The sequence below is a fragment of the Jaculus jaculus genome, chromosome 4, assembly GCF_020740685.1.
Source record: "Jaculus jaculus isolate mJacJac1 chromosome 4, mJacJac1.mat.Y.cur, whole genome shotgun sequence".
Lineage (NCBI taxonomy): Eukaryota > Metazoa > Chordata > Mammalia > Rodentia > Dipodidae > Jaculus > Jaculus jaculus.
Genome location: NC_059105.1, coordinates 132,879,165 through 132,901,665, shown reverse-complemented (window position 1 = coordinate 132,901,665; position 22,501 = coordinate 132,879,165). Strand labels below are relative to the sequence as shown.

The following is a 22,501-nucleotide window of genomic DNA, read 5'->3' as shown; positions in this document are numbered from 1 at the left end:
GTTATTAATGTATAGAATTGTATCATCTGCAAATAATGATAACTTGATCTCTTCCTTTCCAATTTGTATTCCTTTTATGTGTGTCTCTTGCCTTATTGCTATAGCTAAGACTTCCAGTTATATATTAAATAAAACTGGGGACAGTGGGCACCCTTGTCTTATTCCTGATTTTAGTGGAAAAGCTTCAAGTTTTTCTCCATTTAGTAGGTTTGTGATAAATAGCCTTTATTATGTTGAGATATGTTCCTTCTATTCCCAGTCTCTGTAGGGCCTTTATCATGAAGAGATGTTGGATTTTGTCAAATGTTTTTTTCTGCATCTAATGGGATGATCATGTGACTTTTATCCTTCAGTTCATTTATAAAATGTATTACATTTATTGATTTGCGTATGTTGAACCACACCCTGCATCTCTGGGATAAAACCTACTTTGTCGGGAGATATTTTTATTTATTTATTTATTTTTTGAGAGTAGCAGGCAGAGAGACAAGAGATAGAGAGAGAGAGAGAATGGGCGCGCCAGGGCCTCCAGCCACTGCAAACGAACTCCAGATGCTTGCGCCCCCTTGTGCATCTGGCTAATGTGGGTCCTGGGGAATCGAGCCTTGAACTGGGGTCCTCAGACTTCACAGGCAAGCGCTTAACCACTAAGCCATTTCTCCAGCCCTCGGGAGATACTTTTGTATTGTTTGCCAGTATTTTGTTGAGAATTTTTGCATCTATGTTCATGAGGGAAATTGATCTGTAATTTTCTTTTTTTGTTCTATCTTTATCTGATTTTGGTATGAGGGTGATGCTGGCGCCATAGAACAAGTTTGGTAGAATTCCTTCCTTTTCTATTTTATGGAAAAGTTTGAGAAGCATTGGTGTTAGTTTTTCCATGAAGGTCTGGTAAAATTCACCAGTGAATCCATCTGCGTCTGGACTTTTTTTAGTTGGGAGATTTTTTTTTAATAACTGCTTGGATCTCCATATTTGTTTTATTTAGGTGGTTAATTTCATCTTGATTTAGTTTTATTAGGTCCTATAAATCAAGGAAATCATTTCCTTCAGATTTTCAAACTTAGTGGAGTATATGTTCTTATAGTATGTCCCTATATTTTATTTTATTATTTTTAGTTTTTTGATTTTAAAAACATTATTTATTTATTTGAGAGAGAAAGAGGCAAAGAGAGAAAGTGTGTGTGTGAGTGAGTGAGAGAGAGAGAGAGAGAGAGAGAGAGAGAGAGAGAGAAAGAAAGAGCACACTAGGGCTCTAGCCACTCTGCAAACGAACTCCAGATGCGTGTGCCCCCATTGTGCATTTAGTTTATGTGGGTCCTAGATTATCGAACTGGTATCTTTGGCTTTGCAGGCAAATGCCTTAACCACTAAGCCATCGAGATCTCCAGCCCCCTATGACTTTTTAAAAAAGTTATTCTGGTATTTGTTGTAATGGTCTTTTTCATCTCTAATTTTATTATTTATATCTCTTTTGTCTTTCTTTTGGTCAGATTTGCTAAAGCTTTATCAATCTTGTTTATCCTTTCAAAGAACCAACTCTATTTCATTGATCTCTGGATTTTTTTGTTTCTATTTCATTAATATGTGCCCTAATCTTTATTATTTCTTCCTGTCTACTGATTTTTGGTTTGCCTTGTTCTTTTTTTCCCAAGGCCTTACGGGGAAGCATTAAGTTGTTTACTTGCAACCTTTCTATTTTTTCTTTCTTTCTTTTTTTTGGTTTTCTGAGTAGGGTCTCACTCTAGCTCAGGCTGACTTGGAATTCACTATGTAGTCCCCCAAGGTGGCCTCGAACTCACTGTGATTCTCCTACCTTTGCCTCCAGAGTGTTGGGATTAAAGGTGTGTGCCACCACGCCTAGCTCTAATTTCTTAATTAGGCACTTAAAGTTACAAATTTCCCTGTTAGGACTGCTTCATTGTGTCCCAAATTTTGGTATGACAGTGTTCACATTATCATTTGATCTATGAACTTTGTGATTTTTTTTTTCCTTTTTGTCTTTTTACAAGATAGGGTTTCACTATAGCTCAAGCTTACTTGGAATTCACTATGTAGCTCAGGGTGGCCTTGAACTCACATTGATCCTCCTACTTCTGTCTCCTGAGTGCTGGGGCTTTGGTGTGTGCCACCATACCCGGCTAGGTTTTTGATTTCTTCAGTGACCCATTCATCATTTGATAGTGTATTGTTTAGTTTCCATGATTTTGTGTGTGCTCTAGCTTTTCTTGCTATTGATTTGTAGTTTAATCCCATTGTGATCAGATAGAGTACAAGGAATTATTTCAATTTCCCTGTATTTGTTAAAATTTGCTCTCTGTCCTACTATATAGTGTATTTTAGAGAATGTTCCATGTGCTGCTGAAAAGCGTGTTGTATTCTGCAGCATTTGGATGAAATGTTCTGTAGATACCTGTTAGGTCCATTTGTTCTATGACCTCATTTAATCCAGATGCATCTCTGTTTATTTTTTGCTGGGATGACCTGTCAGTTGATGAGAGGGGTATGTTGAAGTCACCTACTGCAACTGTGTTTGGTGTTTTCTGTGGCCTTAGTTCTCTAGTATGTGTTTTATGAAATTGGGAGTTCATATGTTAGGTGCATATACGTTTAGAATTGTAATGTCCTCCTGTTAGAGTGTCCCTTTAATCAATATGAAGTGACTTTCCTTATCTTTCCTAACTAATGTTGGTCTGAAATCTACCCCATCAGATATTAGGATAGCAACACCTGCTTGTTTTCTAGTTCCAATATTTTTAAACACCATTTTCTAACCTTTCACCTTATGATAGATAATGTCCATCTTTTGTGGAGAGTTGAGTTTCTTGGAGGCAAGAAATTGAAGGATCCTGCTTTATTTTCATTTGATTATTTATTTGAGAGAGGAAGAGAATGGGAGCACCAGGGCCTCCAGCCAATGCAAAGGAACTCCAGACATATGAGTCACCTTGTGTATCTGGCTTCTGTGTGTCCTGGGGAATCGAACTGAGGTCCTTTGGCTTTGCAGGTAAATGTCTTAACTGCTAAGCTATCTCTCCAGCCCAGATACTGCTTTTTAACCCAGTCTGCAAACCTGTGTCTTTTGGTTGGGGCCTTGAGGCTGTTGATTTTTTAAAATTGTGTATTTTTCCCCATTTTTTGGTTTTGTAGTTCTTCTGGTTTTACCTTTGTTTGCTCTCTTGTATTAACTAGTATTTGAGTATGTTCTGCCCCCCCCCCCCCATGTTCTTTATGTGTATGCTTTTCTTTCTCTTCGGTATGAAGGATCCTTTCACGTATTTCCTATAGAGCGTGTTTGGTCATCACATATTCCTTTAGCCTATTTTTGTTGTGGAATGTCCTTATTTCTCCATCTATCTAAATGGATAGCTTTGCAGGATGTAGTAATCTTGGTTGACAGTTGTTATCTTTCAGAGCTTGGATGGAATACATCATTCTAAGCTCTTCTGGCTTTTAAAGTTTGTGTTGAGTAATTGCTGTGATCCTGATGGGCTCACATTTGTATGTGACTTGATTTTTCTTTCAACTGCTTTCAATATATTTTCCTTGAAGACCCTATTTTTTTTTAATGTTTATTTACTTATTTGAAAATGACAGAGAAAGAGGGAGAGGGAGAGGGAGAGGGAGGGAGGGAGGGAAGGAGGGAGGGAGAGAGGGAGAGAATGGGCACGCCGGGGCCTCCAGCCACTGCAAACTCCAGACACATGTGCCCCCTTGTGCATCTGGCTAACATGGGTCCTAGGGAATCGAACCTTGAACCTGGGTCCTTAGGCTTCACAGGCAAGTGCTTAACTGCTAAGCCATCTCTCCAGCCCATTGAATACCCTATTTTTAAAAAGATATATTAGAGGAGGGATGTAGGGAGGTGATGGGAATATGACTTAGTGGCAGAAAGCACTTGCCTAGCAAGCATGAGTTCTGGGTTCAATCCCTAGCACTGAAGAAAAAAAAAAAAAGGAAACAAAAAAGTTCACCTTTCAGCAGTAACTTCTTTGCATGCTTTTACTAAGTGCTCACACAGTCAGGAGCCCATGTCAGGAGGGAATTGGACACTGGTTCCACTGCAGTGCTAGGGCTGCCCTAGAACTCAAATGGCTATGTGAGGCTGCTACCTGGAGTTAAAGTGACCAATCCAATGTTACTATGTGAGGATACAGCCATTGCGGGGTCTCTGACATTGGGGTGCTCTCACTACCCCACCCCCATCCTGAGCGGTGACCCCATTGCCAGAGTGTGGTGATCCTACCTCCCATTGTAGCTGGGCAACCTTCAAGACTCCAGAACCTGACCTTTATCAGTGCTCACACCCCCAACCAGGAGCCAAACCTCCCTGCCACCCCTTTGGCCCCCTTGTTCATTTTCGCCCTTTCAACCCAGCTTTTCCCCACTCTGGGAAGAACTGGGAAGAGAAGGCCTGTATTTTTAGGATACAGGTTTAGTGCTTAGTTTAATTTCAGAATCTTTATTTATTTATTTATTTGAGAGAGAATACATGAAGCTGGGATTGGAGAGGGTAAGTAGATAAGGATATGGCAGGGCCTCCAACCACTGCAAAGAACTCCAGATGCATGCACTACCATGTGCATCTGGCTTATGTGTGTACTGGGGAATTGAACCTGGGTCCTTGGCTTCACAGGCGAGCGCCTTCACTGCTAAGCCATCTCTCCAGGCCTATTTTAGGTTGTTATTATTATTATTATTATTATTGGTTTTGGCTTTTTGAGGTAGGATCTCAGTCTCTAGCCCAAGCTGACCTGGAATTCACTATATAGTCTCAGGGTGGCCTGGAACTCATAGCAGTCCACCTCACAGTGCTGGAATTGAAGGTGTGTACTACCATACCTGGCCGGCCCTAATTTTAGCATCTTTTCATAGTGGTACACATTATATATGTAATGTCAGTATGTTGTGCCCAAACACAAAATTAAAGAGAGGGTTTAATAAAAAGAAGTAAGTACACAAGTTTTGGATTTTTTATTCTTTTACTTATTTATTTATTTTGGCTTTTTGAGGTGTGGTCTCACTCTAGCCCAGTCTGCCCTGGAATTCACTATGTAGTCTCAGGCTGGCCTCAAACTCACAGCGGTCCTCCTACATCTGCCTCCTGAGTGCTGGGGTTATTATTCTTTTATTTATTTATTTTTTTTTTTCCCGAAGTATGGTCTCACTGTCTAGCCCAGGCTGACTTGGAATTCACTGTAGCCTGAGGGTGGCCTCGAACTCACAGTGATCCACCTACCTCTGCCTCCCAAATGCTGGGATTAAAGGCCTGCAACACAGTGCCTGGCAAGTGCTGGGATTAAAGGCATGCACCAACATGGCCAGCAGATGTTGTATTTTCTTTTTAAATTTTTTTAAAACTGTATTATTTATTTATTTTTGAGAGAGGGAGAGAGAGAAAAAAGAAAGAGGCAGAGAGAGGGAGAGAGAGAGAATGGGTGCTCCAGGGCCTCCAGCCACTGCAGACAAACTCCAGACACATGTGCCCCCTTGTGTATCTGGCTTACATGGGTCCTGGGTAATTGAACTGAGGTCCTTTGGCTTGGAAGGCAAGCGTCTTAACCATTAAGCCATTTCTCCAGCCCCAGATGTTGGATTGTCTAAGAGCAAAATGGGAACTATGAGGAAACTCAAGAGATTGTATAACTGCCAAAATGTTTCCCTCTGTTGCATCCGTTAAAAATCTGCTCTGGGGGCTAGAGAGAGGGCTCAACAGTTCAGGTACTTGCTTGGAAAGCCTGATGGCCTGAGTTTGATTTCCCAGGACTAACATAAAGCTAGATGCACAAAGTGGTATATGTGTCTGGAGTTCTTTGCAGTGGCAAGAAGCCCTGGCATGCCAGTTTGCCCTCCCTCTCTCCTTGCAAATAAATAAATAAAATAAAAATAAAAATTGAAACACCAAGCCGGTCGTGGTGGCACATGCCTTTAATCCCAGCACTTGGGAGGCACAGGTAGGAGGATTGCTGTGAGTTCACAGCCACCCTGAGACAACATAGTGAATTCCACATCAGCCCTACCTTACAAAAAGGAAGAAAAAAAAATTGAGACACTTGTATCATTTTTGTGTCGGGCTTATGTGAGTAGCAAGTGCATTTACTCGCTGACCCACCAGTTTAACCCTGGGCTTTATTTTTGAAGTGTTTTAGTATTTGATATTTAGCATTTATTCATGATTACTATTTTTTCTTCATTTCAGTATCAGATACAGAAGGTGGTGATGGACTGCAGCTCAGAAAGGAACATACTCTCAAAATATTTGCTTATATCAATTCCTGGACCCAGAGGTATGCATTTTTAGTATTTTGAATACTAATTTGGTGAATTACTTTTTTTAAATTTTTTATTAACGTTTTCCATGATTATAAAAAAATATCCCATGGTAATTCCCTCCCCCCCACTTTCCCCTTTGAAATTCCATTCTCCATCATATTACCTCCCCATCTCAATCACTATACTTACATATATACAATATCAACCTATTAAGTACCCTCCTCCCTTCCTTTCTCTTCCCTTTATGTCTCCTTGTTAATCTACTGGCTGAATTACTTTTTAACAAATATATATATTTTTTTTATTTGAGAGAGGGAAAGAGGTAGAGGCAAAGTGAGTGAGAGAGAGATTGAGAGAAAGGGTGCGCCAGGGCTTCCAGCCACTGCAAACAAACTCCAGATGCATGCACCGCTTGCGCATCTGGCTTATGTGGGTACTGGGGAATCAAACTGAGTTCTTTTGGTTTTGCAAGCAAGTGCCTTAACCACTAAGCCATCTCTCCAGCCTCCGCTCCCTCCGCCTTTTTTTTAATATTTAATGAGACTAGTAGATTAGAGAAGGAAGTGCAGTGAGCTTCTCATGTGAAAGGCAGGAGCAGGTAGAACCTATCCCCACACTATCTCTGCCCGGCTAGGTTGGGACTAGGCCGCCTGCCTAGAGCAGGGGCTTGGAGTTTAAGGCATCGGGAAGAAGAATACCTGAAAAGAGGCTTTTTCCACCTGTTAAGCATGTATTTGTATCCTATTTGTGGGCTTCCCTTTCAGGCTCAGGTGAGTTCTGAGAGAGCTTATTGTTGTGTTCTCAGAAAGAAACCAGCCATCATGTCTAGTTTTAGGGATGAGCTTAACCAACCAGAGTGTCAGAATCAGATTTAACTGTTAATTCTAGGAAATGTGAACTCCTTTCCAGGGAGGGACTCAGGTTACTGTGGACAAACAGATCTAGGTAACCCCTTTAGGTGGATGAGGAGAGGCCATCATGACCTTCTCTTATCTGCAGCAAAGTGGTGACTGCGAGGGCAGACATAAGAACATCCATACTTTTCATTTTCTTGGCCCAGTCACCCTAAATTGCTTGACTCTCCCCTCTGAAGAAGCAACTCTAAATGTCATTAGGGAAGTGGGACAATGACCCATCTTGCTTCTTTAAGCTGAGTGGAGGTGATGGATATGGTCATACGGAAACTTCTCCAGTGTGTCTGTCTAATGGACCCCAAAAGTGCAGGATGACAGTCCTGGAAGAAAATTTTGGTGAGAAAGGATAAAAGCAAAGAGTTGCTGGGCATGGTGGCACACACCTTTAATCCTAGCACTGGGGAGGCAGAGGTAGGAGAATTGCTGTTAGTTCGAGGCCAGCCTGAGACTACATGATGAATTCCAGGTCAGCCTGGGCTAGAGCAAAACCTTACCTCGAAAGACCAAAAAAACAAAACAAACAAAATCCAAGAAAGACATCAGGGCTGGAGAGACTGCTGAGCAGTTAAAAGGGCTTGCTTGAAAAACCTGATGACCCAGGTTTGATTTCCCCATACTGATGTAAAGCCAGATGCACAAGTATGGTACATATTAATCTGAAGTTAGGTTTGTGGTGGCAAGAGGCCTTGGCATTCCTATTCGTATTCTGTCTTTCTTCCCTCCCTCACTCCTCTGTAAATAAATAATACATATGTGTTTTTAAAGGTATCAAAACACAGAGTGAGTTTCATATTAACCTGGGCTAGAGTGAGATCCCATCTCAAAAACAAAAAGTACACAAACCTAGAAAAGGGACTAGGAAAGAAGGGGGGAGGGGGTTCAATGGAAGAGGGATGGGGAGGGAAGACAAAAAAGAAAATAATGGGAGCCAGTTATGCTCAATGCTCACTATACGTTGTGAGCCAGGCGTGGTGGCCTTTAATCCCAGCATTTGGGAGGCTGAGGTAGGAGGATTGCTGTGAGTTTGAGGCCAGCCTCCGAGACTACATGGTGAATTCAAAGTCAGCCTGAGCTAGAGTGAGACCCTACCTCGACAAACAAAATATATTATGAACATGTGTGAAAATTGTCAGTACAAAAGAGCTGGGAGGGGCGTGTGTGGTGGTGAATGCCTTTAATCCCAGCACATGAGAGGCAGAGGTAGGAGGATCACCATTAAGTTGCAGGTCAGCCTGGCCTAGTGAGATACCTTGCAAAACCTGAAAACAACAACAACAAAAAAAACCCCTCAAAAATTGAGGTGATATCTCAGTGGTTAAAGGTGCTTGCTTGAAAAGCCTGCTGCTGGCACAGGTTTGGTCTAGGTTTTAATACCCACTACTCATGTAAGTCAGATTCTCAAAATGGCACATAAAGCAGTGTGAGTATGCAGGACAAGAGGCCCTGGTGCCTTGCTTTATTTCTTTCTAGAGAAATTACATTTGTTGATGAGATACTATCTTTGTGAATTGCTACAGTGCTACCTCAGCAGGAAAGAAAAAATATCTGAAATTTAGGAAAAGTATTTTTGTTTTTGCTTGCAGTTTTCCTTCCTTCCTTCCTTCCTTCCCTCCCTCCCTCCCTCCCTCCTTCCTTCCTTCCTTCCCTCCCTCCCTCCCTCCCTCCCTCCCTCCCTCCTTTTCACCATGCCCAGCTGTAGTTTTCTTATACACGCCTTTAATCCCAGCACTCGGGAGGCTGAGGAAGGAGGGTCACCATTGCCATGAGTTCCAGGCCACCCTGAGATTGCAGCCTGAGCTAGAGTGAAACCCTACCTTGAAAAACCAAAATAAATAAATTAATATATGTGTGTAATATATGTGTGTGTGTATGTGTGTATGAATGATTGTTGCCTCTCTATAAAGCACTTACTTATTGAATTTTATTTTTTCTTGTAGGCAATGTCTTTGCTGCTTCAAGGAATATAAGCATTTGGAGATTTTTAACCAAGTAGTGTGTGCACTTATTAATTTAGTGATTGCCCAAGTTCAAGTGCTCCGGGACCAGCTTTATAAACATTGTACTACTATTAACATAGATTCCACGTGGCAAGATGAGAGTAATCAAGTGGAAGAAACACTGAACATAGAGAGAGACTATAATGAAGGAACTACAGAAAGACAGAAATCAATAGAAAAAAAATCAAACTCTACAAGAATTTGTAATTTGACTGAGGAGGAATCTTCTAAGAGTTCTGATCCATTTAGTTTGTGGAGTACGGATGAAAAGGAAAAACTCTTACTATGTGTAGCAAAAATTTTTCAAATTCAGTTTCCCTTATATACTGCTTACAAGCATAATACCCATCCTACCATAGAGGTATGTAAAAATAGATACTGTCAATATTTTGTATAACAAGTGCTTGTTAGCTTGGGAATTAAGAAAATATTTGTTTTGATTTTTTAAAAAAATTTTACTTATTTATTTGAGAGAGAGAGAGAAAGAGAATGGGTGCATTAGGGCCTTCAGCCACTCCAGAAACAAACTCCAGAAACATGTGCCACCATGTGCATCTGGCTTATGTGGGTCCTCAGGAATTCAACCTGGGTCCTTTGGCTGTGCAGGCTAGCGCCTTAACCAATAAGCCATTCCTTTATCCCCTTATTTTGAATTTTTGAGGCAAGGTCTCACTTTACCCTAGGCTGGTCTTGAAATAATGGCATTCCTACCTTAGCCTCCTGAGTAATGGGACCAAAGGTGTGTACCAACATTCTTGGCTTCAAAATGTTTTTAGGGGTCTAACTCTGACCCAGGCTGACCTGGATCTCACTTTGTAGTCCCAGGCTGGCCTTGAACTCATAGTGATCCTCATGACTCTGCCTCTTGAATGCTGGGAACAAAGGTGTGTGCCACTATGCCTGCTGACTAGAAAAATATATACTTTAAATATTATTTACTTATTTATTTGAGAGAGAGGGAGAGAGGATGGGTGCATCAAGGCATCTAGCCTCTGCAAACAGACTCCAGACTTATGTGCCACCTTGTGTATCTGGATTATGTGGGTACTAGGGAATCAAACCCTAGCTTAGGTTTTGCAAAAAAAGTGCCGTAATTGCTAAGCTATCTGTAACCCCAGAAACTAAAATAATATTTCATTCATTTATTTATTTTCAAGCAGAGAGATTCAGAGAGAGAGAGAGAATGAATAGGTGGGCCAGGGCCTCCAGCCAGAACTGCAGATGTATGCATCACTTTATGCATCTGGCTTTGTGGGGTACTAGGGGATGAAACTTGGGGTTGTTTGGCTTTGTAGGCAAGCACCTTAACTGCTAAGCCACTTCTCCAGCTCCCGGAAATTATTTTTCTTTAATATTTCATTTGTACTTATTTGAGAGAGAGAGGCAGATAGAGATAGGATGAGAATGGGCATGCCAAGGCCTCCAACTATTGCAAACAAACTTGAGATGCATGCACCAACTTGTGCATCTGTCTTATGTGGGTCCTGGGGAATTGAACCATGGTCCTTTGTTTTTGTAGGCAAGCTCCTTAACTGCTAAGCCGTTTCTCCAGCCTTGGAAAATATTTTTGATGGAAACCTTCATTTTATTTTTTCTTTGTCCCTCCTTACCTCTTTCCTTCCCTCCCTTCCCTTTGCCTTTTCTTTATTGAGATAAAGTCAATAAAATTGAGTCCAACAAGCCTGTTGAATTTGCTGTGTATTCCAGGCTGGTCTTAATCTTGTAATGATCTACTTGCCTCACCAAGTGCTGGAATTAATAGGTCTTTTAATCATGTCTGGCCTGATGGAACAATTTCTAAATGTTGCTAGTATTGTTTTCTCCGACTATTTCTATAACAATTTGTTTTGAAAATGTTGTTAGTGTGTTTGTAAATTGAATTGGTAAATTTCAAGAGATTTAAACATTTTTGACATTGCAGATACATGGTGTGTTCATTGTCATTAAAAAATAATGGATGAAGCCAGGTGTGGTGGGGCATGCTTTTAATCCCAGCACTCAGGAGGTAGAGCTAGGAGGATTGCTGAGAGTTTGAGGCCAGCCTGTGACTACATAGTGAATTCCAGATCAGCCTGGGCTAGAGCAACACCCTACCTGGAAAAACAACAAGGAAAAATAAAATAAAGAAAAGATTAGGAAAAAGTACATAAAAATTTTAATTTCATTCTCAGAAACAGATGACAGACTTTTTTTTTTTCCCGAGGTAGGGTCTCACTCTAGTCCAGGCTGACCTGTAATTCACTATGTAATCTCAGGGTGGCATCGAACTCACGGCAATCTTCCCTACCTCTGCCTCCCAAGTGCTAGGATTAAAGGCATGCGCCACCATGCCCAGCCTTGACATTTTCTTTTTAATACCACATTTATTTATGTCCTTACTTACTTTTCAATATTATTTATTTATTTATTTGAGAGAAAGAAGCACAGGAATGGGTACACCAGGGCCTCCAGCCACTACAAAGAAACTTCAGATACATGCACCACCTTGTGCATCTGGTTTACGTGGGTCCTGGGGCATTGAATCTGGCTCCTTTGGCTTTGCATGCAAACGCCTTAACCTCTAAGCCATCTTTCCAGCCCCCAGACTGACATTATCCCTCAAAAAAGCTTGGGCTAGAGAGATGGCTCAATGGTGGAGTTTATTTGTAGTGGCTAGAAGCCCCAGTATGCACCCATTCTTTTCACTCTCTGCTTGCAACTAAATGAAAATTACTTTTAAAAGGTTAACAAATTAACTCTTTTGGCTATTTTAAGTAATATTTTACTTATTCTGTAAGTCAAGCTGCTTAAATTCTGAACCCTGTACTTCCCCCTTCAAGGTAGGATCTTGTGCTAGCCCAGGCTGACATGGACTCTACTGGGTCCTTTGGCATTGGCTTTGCTGGCAAGTGCCTTAACTGCTAAGCCATCTCTCTAGCACTGATAACAGTGAATTTACAAACCTACTCAATGCATTTATTTTATAGACTAGGGACTTGGCTTAAAGAGGTTAAGAGATTTGACCAGATTTCCACAATGTACTACCATGAAGAATCCTAGGATTAGATATATAACATTGTTTCTTGACCACATTCTTTTTTTTTAAGATTTATTTATATTTATTTATTAAAGATAGAGGGAGGGAGGGAGAAGGAGAGAGAGAGGGAGAAAGAGAGAGAGAGAGAAAGAAAGGACGCTCCAGGGTCTCTAGCCACTGGATATGAACTCTAGATACATTTGCCACCATATGCATCTGGCTTTATGTGGGAACTGGAGAATTGAATTTGATTCCTTAGACTTCACCTTAACTGGTAAACCATCTCTCTGGCCTTTGACCATATATATAATATATATATATATATATATGTGTGTGTGTATATATATATATATATATATTGTACCTTATTTTCTTTTTTTAAAATTTTTATTAACATTTTCCATGATTATAAAAAAATACCCATGGTAATTCCCTCCCTCCCCACCCCCACACTTTCCCCTTTGAAATTCCATTCTCCATCATATTACCTCCCCATTACAATCATTGTACTTACATATATACAATATCAACCTATGAAGTATCCTCCTCCCTTCCTTTCTCTTCCCTTTATGTCTCCTTTTTAACTTATTGGCCTCTGCTACCAAGTATTTTCCTTCTCAGGCAGAAGCCCAATCTGTACCTTACTTTCTTTTCGAGGTAGGATCTTGCTGATCTGGCTGATCTGGAATTCATTCTGTAGCCGTAGGCTGGCCTTGGACTCACAAGTGTCCTATTATCTGTGCCTTCTGAGGGTTGGGTTTAAACATGTGAGCCATTGCATCCAGCTCTTACCATTTTGAAGTAGTGGGCCACTGTCAGTACTTAATTGGATGGGAACTAGGAGCTTCCTTTTCCCTTCCCCTCTTTCTGTCACCTCTCTCAAAGTTGATTTCTTGTCTATGTGAAATAGGGGCTTGCTGTGTTTCACATAGCGAGTCATGAGCTTGTCCCCCCCCCCCATGGAGTGGGCCTCCAGTTCAATTGGAGGGTAGTTGTTTTCCACCATGACGGACGTGCCACTATTGCACCTGTTGGCTCATTTGGTCTGGCTGGCCAATTATAAGTCTTGCAGTGTCCACTGTTGAGTATCTTCACTGGTGGTATCTCTCCCATTGAACTGCATGTAGAATGGCTTCTTCCAGCTTTCTATCAGCTGGTCTACATGGAGGAGGTTATCAGCTCAGTTCCAGCAGGATTTCTCAGTGGCCTTGTAGCCCAAATATGTGGAGTCTTCAGCAATAGGGTCTTACCATCTGTTGCTGGTGGGCGACCAAGCCAGCTCTTTTTAATGCAGAAATTTATGGAAAGGAAAGAAACTTCTATACTTATGTGATCTCTTATACATGATATACCTATAGCTATTGTATGATCAGACTTGTGTGAATATATGTCGTACTCACAGTTTGATCATACAGTAGCTATAGCCTTCCTTGATTCTCTTGATACTTTTTTTTTTATTAACTTTTTGGGAGGTTTTGTGTATGTGCACTTACACATATAGGTCCTTATGTGTAAAGGTCTTAAGACAACCTTCCACCTTGTTGAGACAGGATCTCATTGTCATTGTTTCACAAGCTTCTCTTCCCATTCCTCATCTCCATAGGCACACTGAGATTTCAGACTCCTGTTACAGTATCTGACTTTTTTTTTTCCATTCTTTTTTTTTATAAATATGTTTTGTTCATTATTTATTTATTTATTTGAGAGTGACAGACAGAGAGAAAGACAGATAGAGGGAGAGAGAGAGAATAGGCGAGCCAGGGCTTCCAGCCACTGCAAACGAACTCCAGACGCATGCGCCCCCTTGAGCATCTGGCTAACGTGGGACCTGGGGAACCGAGCCTCGAACCGGGGTCCTTAGGCTTCACAGGCAAGCGCTTAACCGCTAAGCCATCTCTCCATCCCTGCTTCAGGACTTTTATCAGGAGCATGCTGCGAGAAACTTTTCAGGAGGAACGACAGACACTTCACAGGCAAGCGCTTAACTGCTAAGCCATCTTTCCAGCCCAGTATCTGACTTTTTTTTTTTTTCTGACTTTTTTTTAATGTGAGTTCTGGGGCTGGAGAGATGGCTCACTTTCTCAGTAACCACATAAAGCCAAGATGCACAAGGTGTCCAGTGTGCCTAGAGTTTATTTGCAATGGCGAGCGGCTCTAGTGTGTCCATTCATTCATTCGCACATAAGTAATTAAATATTTAAAAAATTGTTTAAATGTGGGGCTAGGGATTCAAACTTGGGTACTTTTACCTCATTTGCTTTACTGAATCATCTCCCAAGCCCTTAACTTTTATTTATTAAGTATTATTATTATTATGATGTTGGTTTTTTGAGGTAGGGTCTCACTCTAGCCCAGGCTACCTGGAATTCACTGTATAGTCTCAAGGTGGCTTTGAACTCATGAGATCCTCCTATCTCTGCCTCCCAAGTGTTGAGATTAAAGGCATGTGCCACCATGCCCGGTTTAACTTTATTTCTTGAGGCTTATATCCCAGTCTGGCCTATAATTCAATTTGTGGCCAAGGATGACTGACCTTGAACTCTGATCCTTCTTCCTCAGGCTCCCAAGTATTGGGATTACGGAAATGCATCATGATGACTTTTTCCCACGTTTTTAAAAAAAATTATCTATTTATTTATTTGAGACAGAGAGAAAGAGGGAGGGGGGAGAGAGAGAATGGGCGGGCCAGAGCCTCCAGCCACTGCAAATGAATTCCAAGATGCATGTGCCACCTTGTGCATCTAGCTAACATGGGACCTGGAGAATTGAACCAGGGTCTTCAGGTTTTTCAGGCAAGTGCCTTAACCGCTAAACCATCTCTACAGCCCTTTTCCACCATTTTTTAAATTTAATTTTTATTAACATTTTCCATGATAATAAAAAAATACCCATGGTAATACTCCCCCCCCCACTTTCCCCTTTGACATTCCATTCTCCATCATATTACCTCCCCATCTCAATTATTGTACTTACATATATACAATACCAACCTATTAAGTACCCTCCTCCCTTCCTTTCTCTTCCCTTTATATCTCCTTTTAACTTACTGGCCTCTGCTACTAAGTATTTTCCTTCTCACGGAGAAGCCCAATCATCTGTAGCTAGGATCCACATATGAGGGATAACATGTGGCGCTTGGCTTTCTGGGCCTGGGTTACCTCACTTAGTGTAATCCTTTCCAGATCCATCCATTTTTCTGCAAATTTTGTAACTTCATTTTTCTTTACCGCTGAGTAGAACTCCATTGTCTAAATGTGCCACATCTTCATTATCCACTCATCAGTTGAGGGACATCTAGGCTGGTTCCATTTCCCAGCTATTATAAATTGAGCAGCAATAAACATGGTTGAGCATGTTTATTGAAATGAGATCGGATATATGCCTAGGAGTGCTATAGCTGGGTCATATGGAAGATCAATCTTTAGCTGTTTTAGGAACTTCCACAATGATTTCCACCATGGCTGGACCAGATTGCATTCCCTCCAGCAGTGTAGAAGGGTTCCTCTTTTTCCACATCCCTGCCAGCATTTATGATCATTTGTTTTCATGATGGTGGCCAATCTGACAGGAGTGAGATGGAATCTCAATGTAGTTTTAATCTGCATTTCCCTGATTACTAATGACGTAGAACATTTTTTTAGATGCTTATATGCCATTCGTATTTCTTCCTTTGAGAATGCTCTATTTAGCTCCAAAGCCCATTTTTTGATTGGCTTGTTTGATTCCTTATTATTTAACTTTTTGAATTCTTTGTATATCTTAGATATTAATCCTCTATCAGATATATAGTTGGCTAAGATTTTTTTTCCATTCTGTGGATTGCCTCTTTGCTTTACTCAGTGTCCTTTGCCATACAAAGTCCTTGTAATTTCATGAGGTCCCAGTGGTTAACTTGTGGTTTTATTGCCTGAGCAATTGGGGTTGTATTCAGAAAGTCTTTGCCAAGACCAATATGTTGAAGGGTTTCCCCTACTTTGTCCTGTAGCAGTTTCAGAGTTTCCGGTCTGATGTTAAGGTCTTTAATCCATTTGGACTTAATTCTTGTGCATGGCGAGAGAGAAGAATCTATTTTCATCCTTCTGCAGATATATATCCAGTTTTCCCAACACCATTTGCTGAAGAGGCTGTCTTTTCTCCAATGAGTATTTTTGGCATTTTTATCAAATATCAGGTGGCTATAGCTACCTGGACTTACATCTGGGTCTTCTATTCTGTTCCAATGATCTACATTCCACCATTTTTGAAAAACTTTACTTTTCACTATTTTTTTTTAATGAAGTAAGGTCTCATTCTAGCCTAGGCTGACCTGGAATTCACTGTGTAGTCTCAGGGTGGGCTTGAACTCATAGTGATCCTCCTACCTTTGCCTCCCGAGCATTGGGATTAAAGGCGTGCGCCACCACGCCCAGCTCCTTTTCCACCTTTTTGAAAAAGGTTCTTCTTGCTCTATATCCTTGAGTGGCATGGAAATTGTTGTGTAGCCCAGCCTGCTTAGAATTGTTGTCAGTCCTCCTTCCTCTGCTTCTTTTTTTTTTATATAAAATATTTTATTTTTATTTATTTATTAGAAAGAGAGAATGAACACACCATGGCCTCCTGCAAACAAACTACACATGCATGTGCCACCATGTGTAGTTGGCTTATGTGGGATCTGGAGAATTGAACCTGTGTCTTTAGGCTTCGCTGGCAAGTGCCCTAACTGCTAAGCCAGCTCTCCAGCCCCCTCTGCTTCTTGAATGCTGGCATTAGAAGCATGTGCAACCCATCACTTTTTAAAAAATAATGCTTTATTTTCTCTTACTATGTGTGTGAATGAACATGGAGGGCCTGTTGCTGCTGCAGTTGAATGCCAGATGCATATGCTACATTGTGCCTCTGTTATGTGGTTACTGGGTTCTCCAGGAAAGTACCTTTAACCACTGAGACATCTCTCCTGCTCTGCCATGATCTTTCTAAAGCTAGTGTGTAAAAATAATGATGTATCTCAGTTGGTAGAGTGCTTAGTTAGCATGAAGCCCTGCTTTGATTCCCAGTACCACATTCATTTTGGTGTGGTGACACATACCTGTATTGTCATTATTGGAGGTTTGGAGGCAAGAGGATCAGGAGTTCAAGGACATCCTGTACTATATACCAAGATCAAGAACAGCTTGGGTCTGACCTTGACCCTGTAATGTATAAATGAAAAACGTTTCACAAACCCTTTTACACTGGTTGTGGTGGCACATTCTGAATCCACCCTAGGGATACATAGTGGATTCCTGTCTCAAAAAGAAGAAAAAAAATAGGTGAGAACCGCCCTTTAGCACTGGAGAGGCAGAGGTAGGATTGCTATGATTTTTTTTTTAAATTTTTTATTTATTTATTTGAGAGCGACAGACACAGAGAGGAAGACAGATAGAGGGAGAGAGAGAGATGGGCGCGCTGGGGCTTCCAGCCTCTGCAAACGAACTCCAGACGCGTGCGCCCCCTTGTACATCTGGCTAACGTGGGACCTGGGGAGCCGACCCTCAAACCGGGGTCCTTAGGCTTCACAGGCAAGCACTTAACAGCTAAGCCATCTCTCCAGCCCGGATTGCTATGATTTTGAGGCCACCCTGAGATTCCATAGTGAATTCCAGGTCAGCCAGAGCAAGACCCTACTCAAAACAAAAACAAAAGAAAAAAATTGCATTTTATATCTTAAAAAGAAACTTACTGGCTGGAGAGATGGCTTAGTGGTTAAGTGTTTGCCTGTGAAGCCTAAGAACCCTGGTTCAAGGCTTGATTCCCCAGGGCCCACGTTAGCCAGATGCACAGAGGACACACGCATCTGGAGTTCATTTACAGTGGCGGGAGGCCCTGGTGTGTCCATTCTCTCTCTGTGTGTTGTTCTCAAATAAATAAATAAAAGATTATTTATTTGAGAGAGGGAGAAAGAAGCAAATAGAACGGGTGTGCAGAGCTCTTCAGCTGCTGCAAACAAACTCCAAATGTATGCATCACCTTGTACATCTGGCTTACCTGGGTCCAGGGTAATTGAACCTGGGTCCTTTGGCTTTGCAAGCAAGCGCCTTAAGCACTAAGCCATTTCTCCAGTCATTTTTACATCTTTTTTTTTTTTTTTTTTCAAGGTAGCGTCCCACTCTAGCCCAGGCTGACCTGGGATTCACTATGGAGTCTCCGGGTGGCCTCGAACTCACGGTGATTTTCCTTCCTCTGCCTCCCGAGTGCTGGGATTAAAGGTGTGCACCACCATGCTGGCTTGATTTTTTACATCTTTTTTAAGAAAAATATTTATTTGCTTATTTGAGAGAGAGAGAGAGATATGAAAAGGCTGAGAGAAAAAGAATGGGCCCTCGAGCCACTGCAAATGAACTGCAGATGCATGTACACCCTTGTGAATCTGGCTTACGTGGGTCCTGGGGCATCGAATCAGGGTCCTTTGGCTTCACAGGCAAATGCCTTAACCACTAAGCCATTTCCCCAGCCCCCATTTTTACAACTTTAAGCTTTATAAGTTAGTGGTTTTTAGGGCACAGCTATCACTAGTAACTTAAATACCTCTGACTTTAAAAATATATGTATATTTATTTATTTATTTATTTATTTGAGAAAGAGAGAGATAAAGAGAATGGATGCGCCAGGGCCTCAAGCCACTGCATATGAACTCCAAATGTGTGTGTGCCCTTGTACATCTGGCTTACATGGGTCCTTGGGAGTGAGTCCTTTGGCATTGCAGGCAAGCTCCTTAACTGCTAAGTCTTTTCTCCAGTCCCCAATACCTCTGACTTTAAGCAGAAATTAAATTTTCAGTCCAGTGACTTAGTTTTCCATGATTCAGTTTTAGAGCAGAATATGCTTTATTAGATACAGAATCATTTTAATCTGTAGATAGCCATTTATTTATTTTTTTAAATAATTTATTTTTTGAGTCTAAGGTGCTATAATTATAATGAAGAGGAGGCTTTAAAATATATCAACCTCTTAAAAAATAACTTACATGTTTCCCTTTTGTTTTTAGTCCTTTTAAATGATTTTCTTAAGATTAAAACTTCATAGGTGTATGTGGGAGAAGGCAGGTGTCACCCTTTAGTTGGAGATTAGTTTGGTCTACATAGCAAGAGCCAGGCCATCCAGGGATATGTAAGAGACTCCAGCTTCAGAGAAGCTAAAATAATATTAATAGTATATTAGAGCTGGGTGGGTGTGGTGGCGCATGCCTTTAATTCCAGCAGTCAGGAGGCAGAGGTAGGGTTGCCATGAGTTCATGGCCACCCTGTGACTGAATAGTGAGTTCCAGCTCAGGCTGAGCTAGAGTGAGACCCTACCTCGAAAAACCAAAAAGAAAAAGTACATTAAAAAATATTTGAGAGAGGGAGAGGATGCATTGGCATGCCAGGACCTTCTGTTGCTGCAAACAAACTTGAAGTGCATGTGCTCCTTTGTGCACCTGGCTTTATTGGGTACTGGGGAATTGAACCCAGGCTGCCAAGGTTTGCAAGCAAGTACCTACAAGCATTGAGCTATTATTCCAGCCCCCGCTTTTTTGGTGGGAAATAGAGGTTTATTTTGGCTCACAGGCTCGAGGGGGAAGCTCCTTGATGGCAGGGAAAACGATGACCTGAGCAGAGGGTGGACATCACCCCCTTGCCAACATAAGGTCGATAACAGCAACAGGAGATTGTGCCAAATACTGGCAAAGGGACACAGGCTATAACACTCATAAGCCTGTCCCGAACAATAACACTGTCTCCAAGAGGCATTAATTACCAAATATCCGTCAGCAGGGAACCTAATATCCAGAACACTTAAGCTTATGGGGGACACCTGAATCAAAGTACCATATTCCACCCCTGGTCACCATAAACTGATACCCATACATGATGTAAAATACAATGCATTCAGTCCAACTTTAAAAGTCCCCATAGTTCTCATCAATTCCAGTGATATTCATCCATCCCCATAGTCTAAGATCTTTTAACTGAGCCATAATACCAATAAAAAAAATCCCCCCCAAACCCATAATGGCACAGAATAAACATTAACAATGCAAAAGATGGCATTTGGCATAGCAAAGAAACATTTAGCCAATATAAGATTTAAAACAACCAGCCAGCCCCATTTTTTAAAAAAATATATTTTGTTTAATTATTTATTTCTTTGAGAGAGAGGGAGGGAGAATGGGCACACCAGGGCATCCAGCCACTGCAAATGAACTCCAGATGCCTGTGGCTTTTGTGCATCTGTCTTATGTGTCTTAGGTGTGCTACCACACCCAGCTCTAAAAGCACTTTTTTTTTTTTCTCTCAAAGTGCTTTTTTTTAAAAGCAAAAATAGCCAGGTGTGGTAGCACACGCCTTTAATCCCAGCACTCAGGAGGCAGAGGTAGGAGGATCACCGTGAGTTTGAGGCTACCCTGAGAATGCAGAGTAAATTCCAGGTCAGCCTGGACCAGAGTGAGACCCTACCTCAGGAAAAAAAAAAAGGCAAAAATAAATAAAATAGAAACCAAAAAAAAAAAAAGAAAGTGTCAAACAGTTTAATAGTTTTAATAGTCTTCACCTCCATCCTGGTTAAGTGTATGTGATTTTGATTTACTACTACTACCACCACCAATACTACTACTGATACTAATACTAATATTACTAGTAGTGTGTTTCTTTTTCCCCCCTGAGGCAAGGACTCTAGCACAGGCTGGCTGACTTGGAACTTACTCTGTGACCTAGGCTGGCCTTGATCCTCTTACCTTATCTTGCAAGTGGTGATTTTGTTTTTTGAAGTCTTTATAAAGATGATTATACTATCATTTATTTAGCTGATTGATGGATATCAGTTGTTTTTAACTTCTATTTTTAGTCATATTAAATTTATTTTTTAATATTTATTTATTTATTTATTTAAGAGAAAATCGGTGTGCCAGGGCCTCCAGCCACTACAAATGAAGTCCAGATTCAAATCCCTTAATTGCTAAGCCATCTTTCCAGTCCAAATTGGAGCTTTCACTGCTAGCCAAGTACTCTACTGTTACTGTACTGCTGCAATTTTTTTTTTCCCTTTTCTTTTTTGGTGCTATTGAAGTTTGAACCCAGGAGCTTTGTGTATGCTAAGCAAGCACTTTACCACTGAGTTAAGAAGCCTAGAATTACTATGCCTTTCATCCCAGCCCTGAAGAGGCAGAGGTTGATTGCCATGAGTTTGAGGCTACCCTGAGACTACATAGTGAATTCCAGGTTAGCCTGGGCTAGAGTGAGACTCTACCTTGAACAATTAAATAAATAAATTCATAAATAAATATAAACAAAGAGCCTAGAATTACTCTGAATATAAAGGAAACTTTACCATTGTTTTTCGTTAAGAAGGAAAATTAAGTCTGATATGGTTGTACACGCCTGTAATACCAGCAACCTGGAGATGGAGGCAGGAGAATTTTGAATTCAAGGCCAACTTAGGTTTCCACATGAAAGCATATATTGAAAGATCAAGGGCTGGAGCTATAGTATAACAAGAAAGCACTTGCCTGATATATGCAAGGTACCCTAGAACAAAACAAAAAGAAAAGGAAAAATAATGTGTCGTATAAACAAAAACAATTCTTTGAGCCAGGCATGGTGGTGCGTACCTTTAATTCCAGCACTTGGGAGTCAGAGGTAGGAGGATCGCCGTGAGTTCAAGGCCACCCTGAGACTATATAGTGAATTCCGGGTCAGCCTGGGCTAGAACAAAAGCCTACCTCAACACCCCCCCCCCAAAAAAAAAAGAAAAAAATGAATTCTTAAAATATCAATTAGAGGAGTGGAAAGATGGCTTAGCAGGTTAAGCGCTTGCCTGTGAAGCCTAAGGACCCCAGTGCGAGGCTCTATTCCCCTGGACCCACGTTAGCCAGATGCACAAGGGGACGTACACATCTGTAGTTTGTTTGCAGTGATTGGAGGCCCTGGCGTGCCCATTCTCCCTCCCTCCCTCTCTGTCTGCCTCTTTCTCTCTGTCACTCTCAAATAAACAAATAAATAAAAATTAAAAAATAATATCCCTTAGAGTCTGGGCGTGGTGAATCATTGAGTTCAAGACCACCCTGAGAGTACATAGTGAATTCCAGGTAAGGCTGGGCTGTAGCGAAGCCCTATCCTGGGGGGGGGGAAAAGGGTTGGAGAGATGGTTTAGTGGTTAAAGTGCATGCCTGCCAAACCTAAGAACCCATGTTCCACTCTTTAGGTCCCATGAAAGCCATATGCACAAAGGTGAGGCAAGCACGAGGTCACACATGCCCACGAGGTGGCACGGTGTCTGGAGTTTTGTTGTAGTGGCTGAGAACCTGGAGC

General features: G+C 41.3%; 1 protein-coding gene across 1 annotated transcript in view; it reads left to right on the top strand.

The window, feature by feature from the left end:
• The window catches only part of Usp34 (ubiquitin specific peptidase 34), a 299,630-nt gene that overhangs the window by 16,271 nt on the left and 260,858 nt on the right, over positions 1-22,501 (top strand). The window contains exons 2-3 of the mRNA XM_045147284.1: positions 6,200-6,287; positions 9,125-9,545. Coding sequence (XP_045003219.1) covers positions 6,200-6,287; positions 9,125-9,545 — 509 coding nt within the window. The remainder of the gene's footprint in view (positions 1-6,199; positions 6,288-9,124; positions 9,546-22,501) is intronic.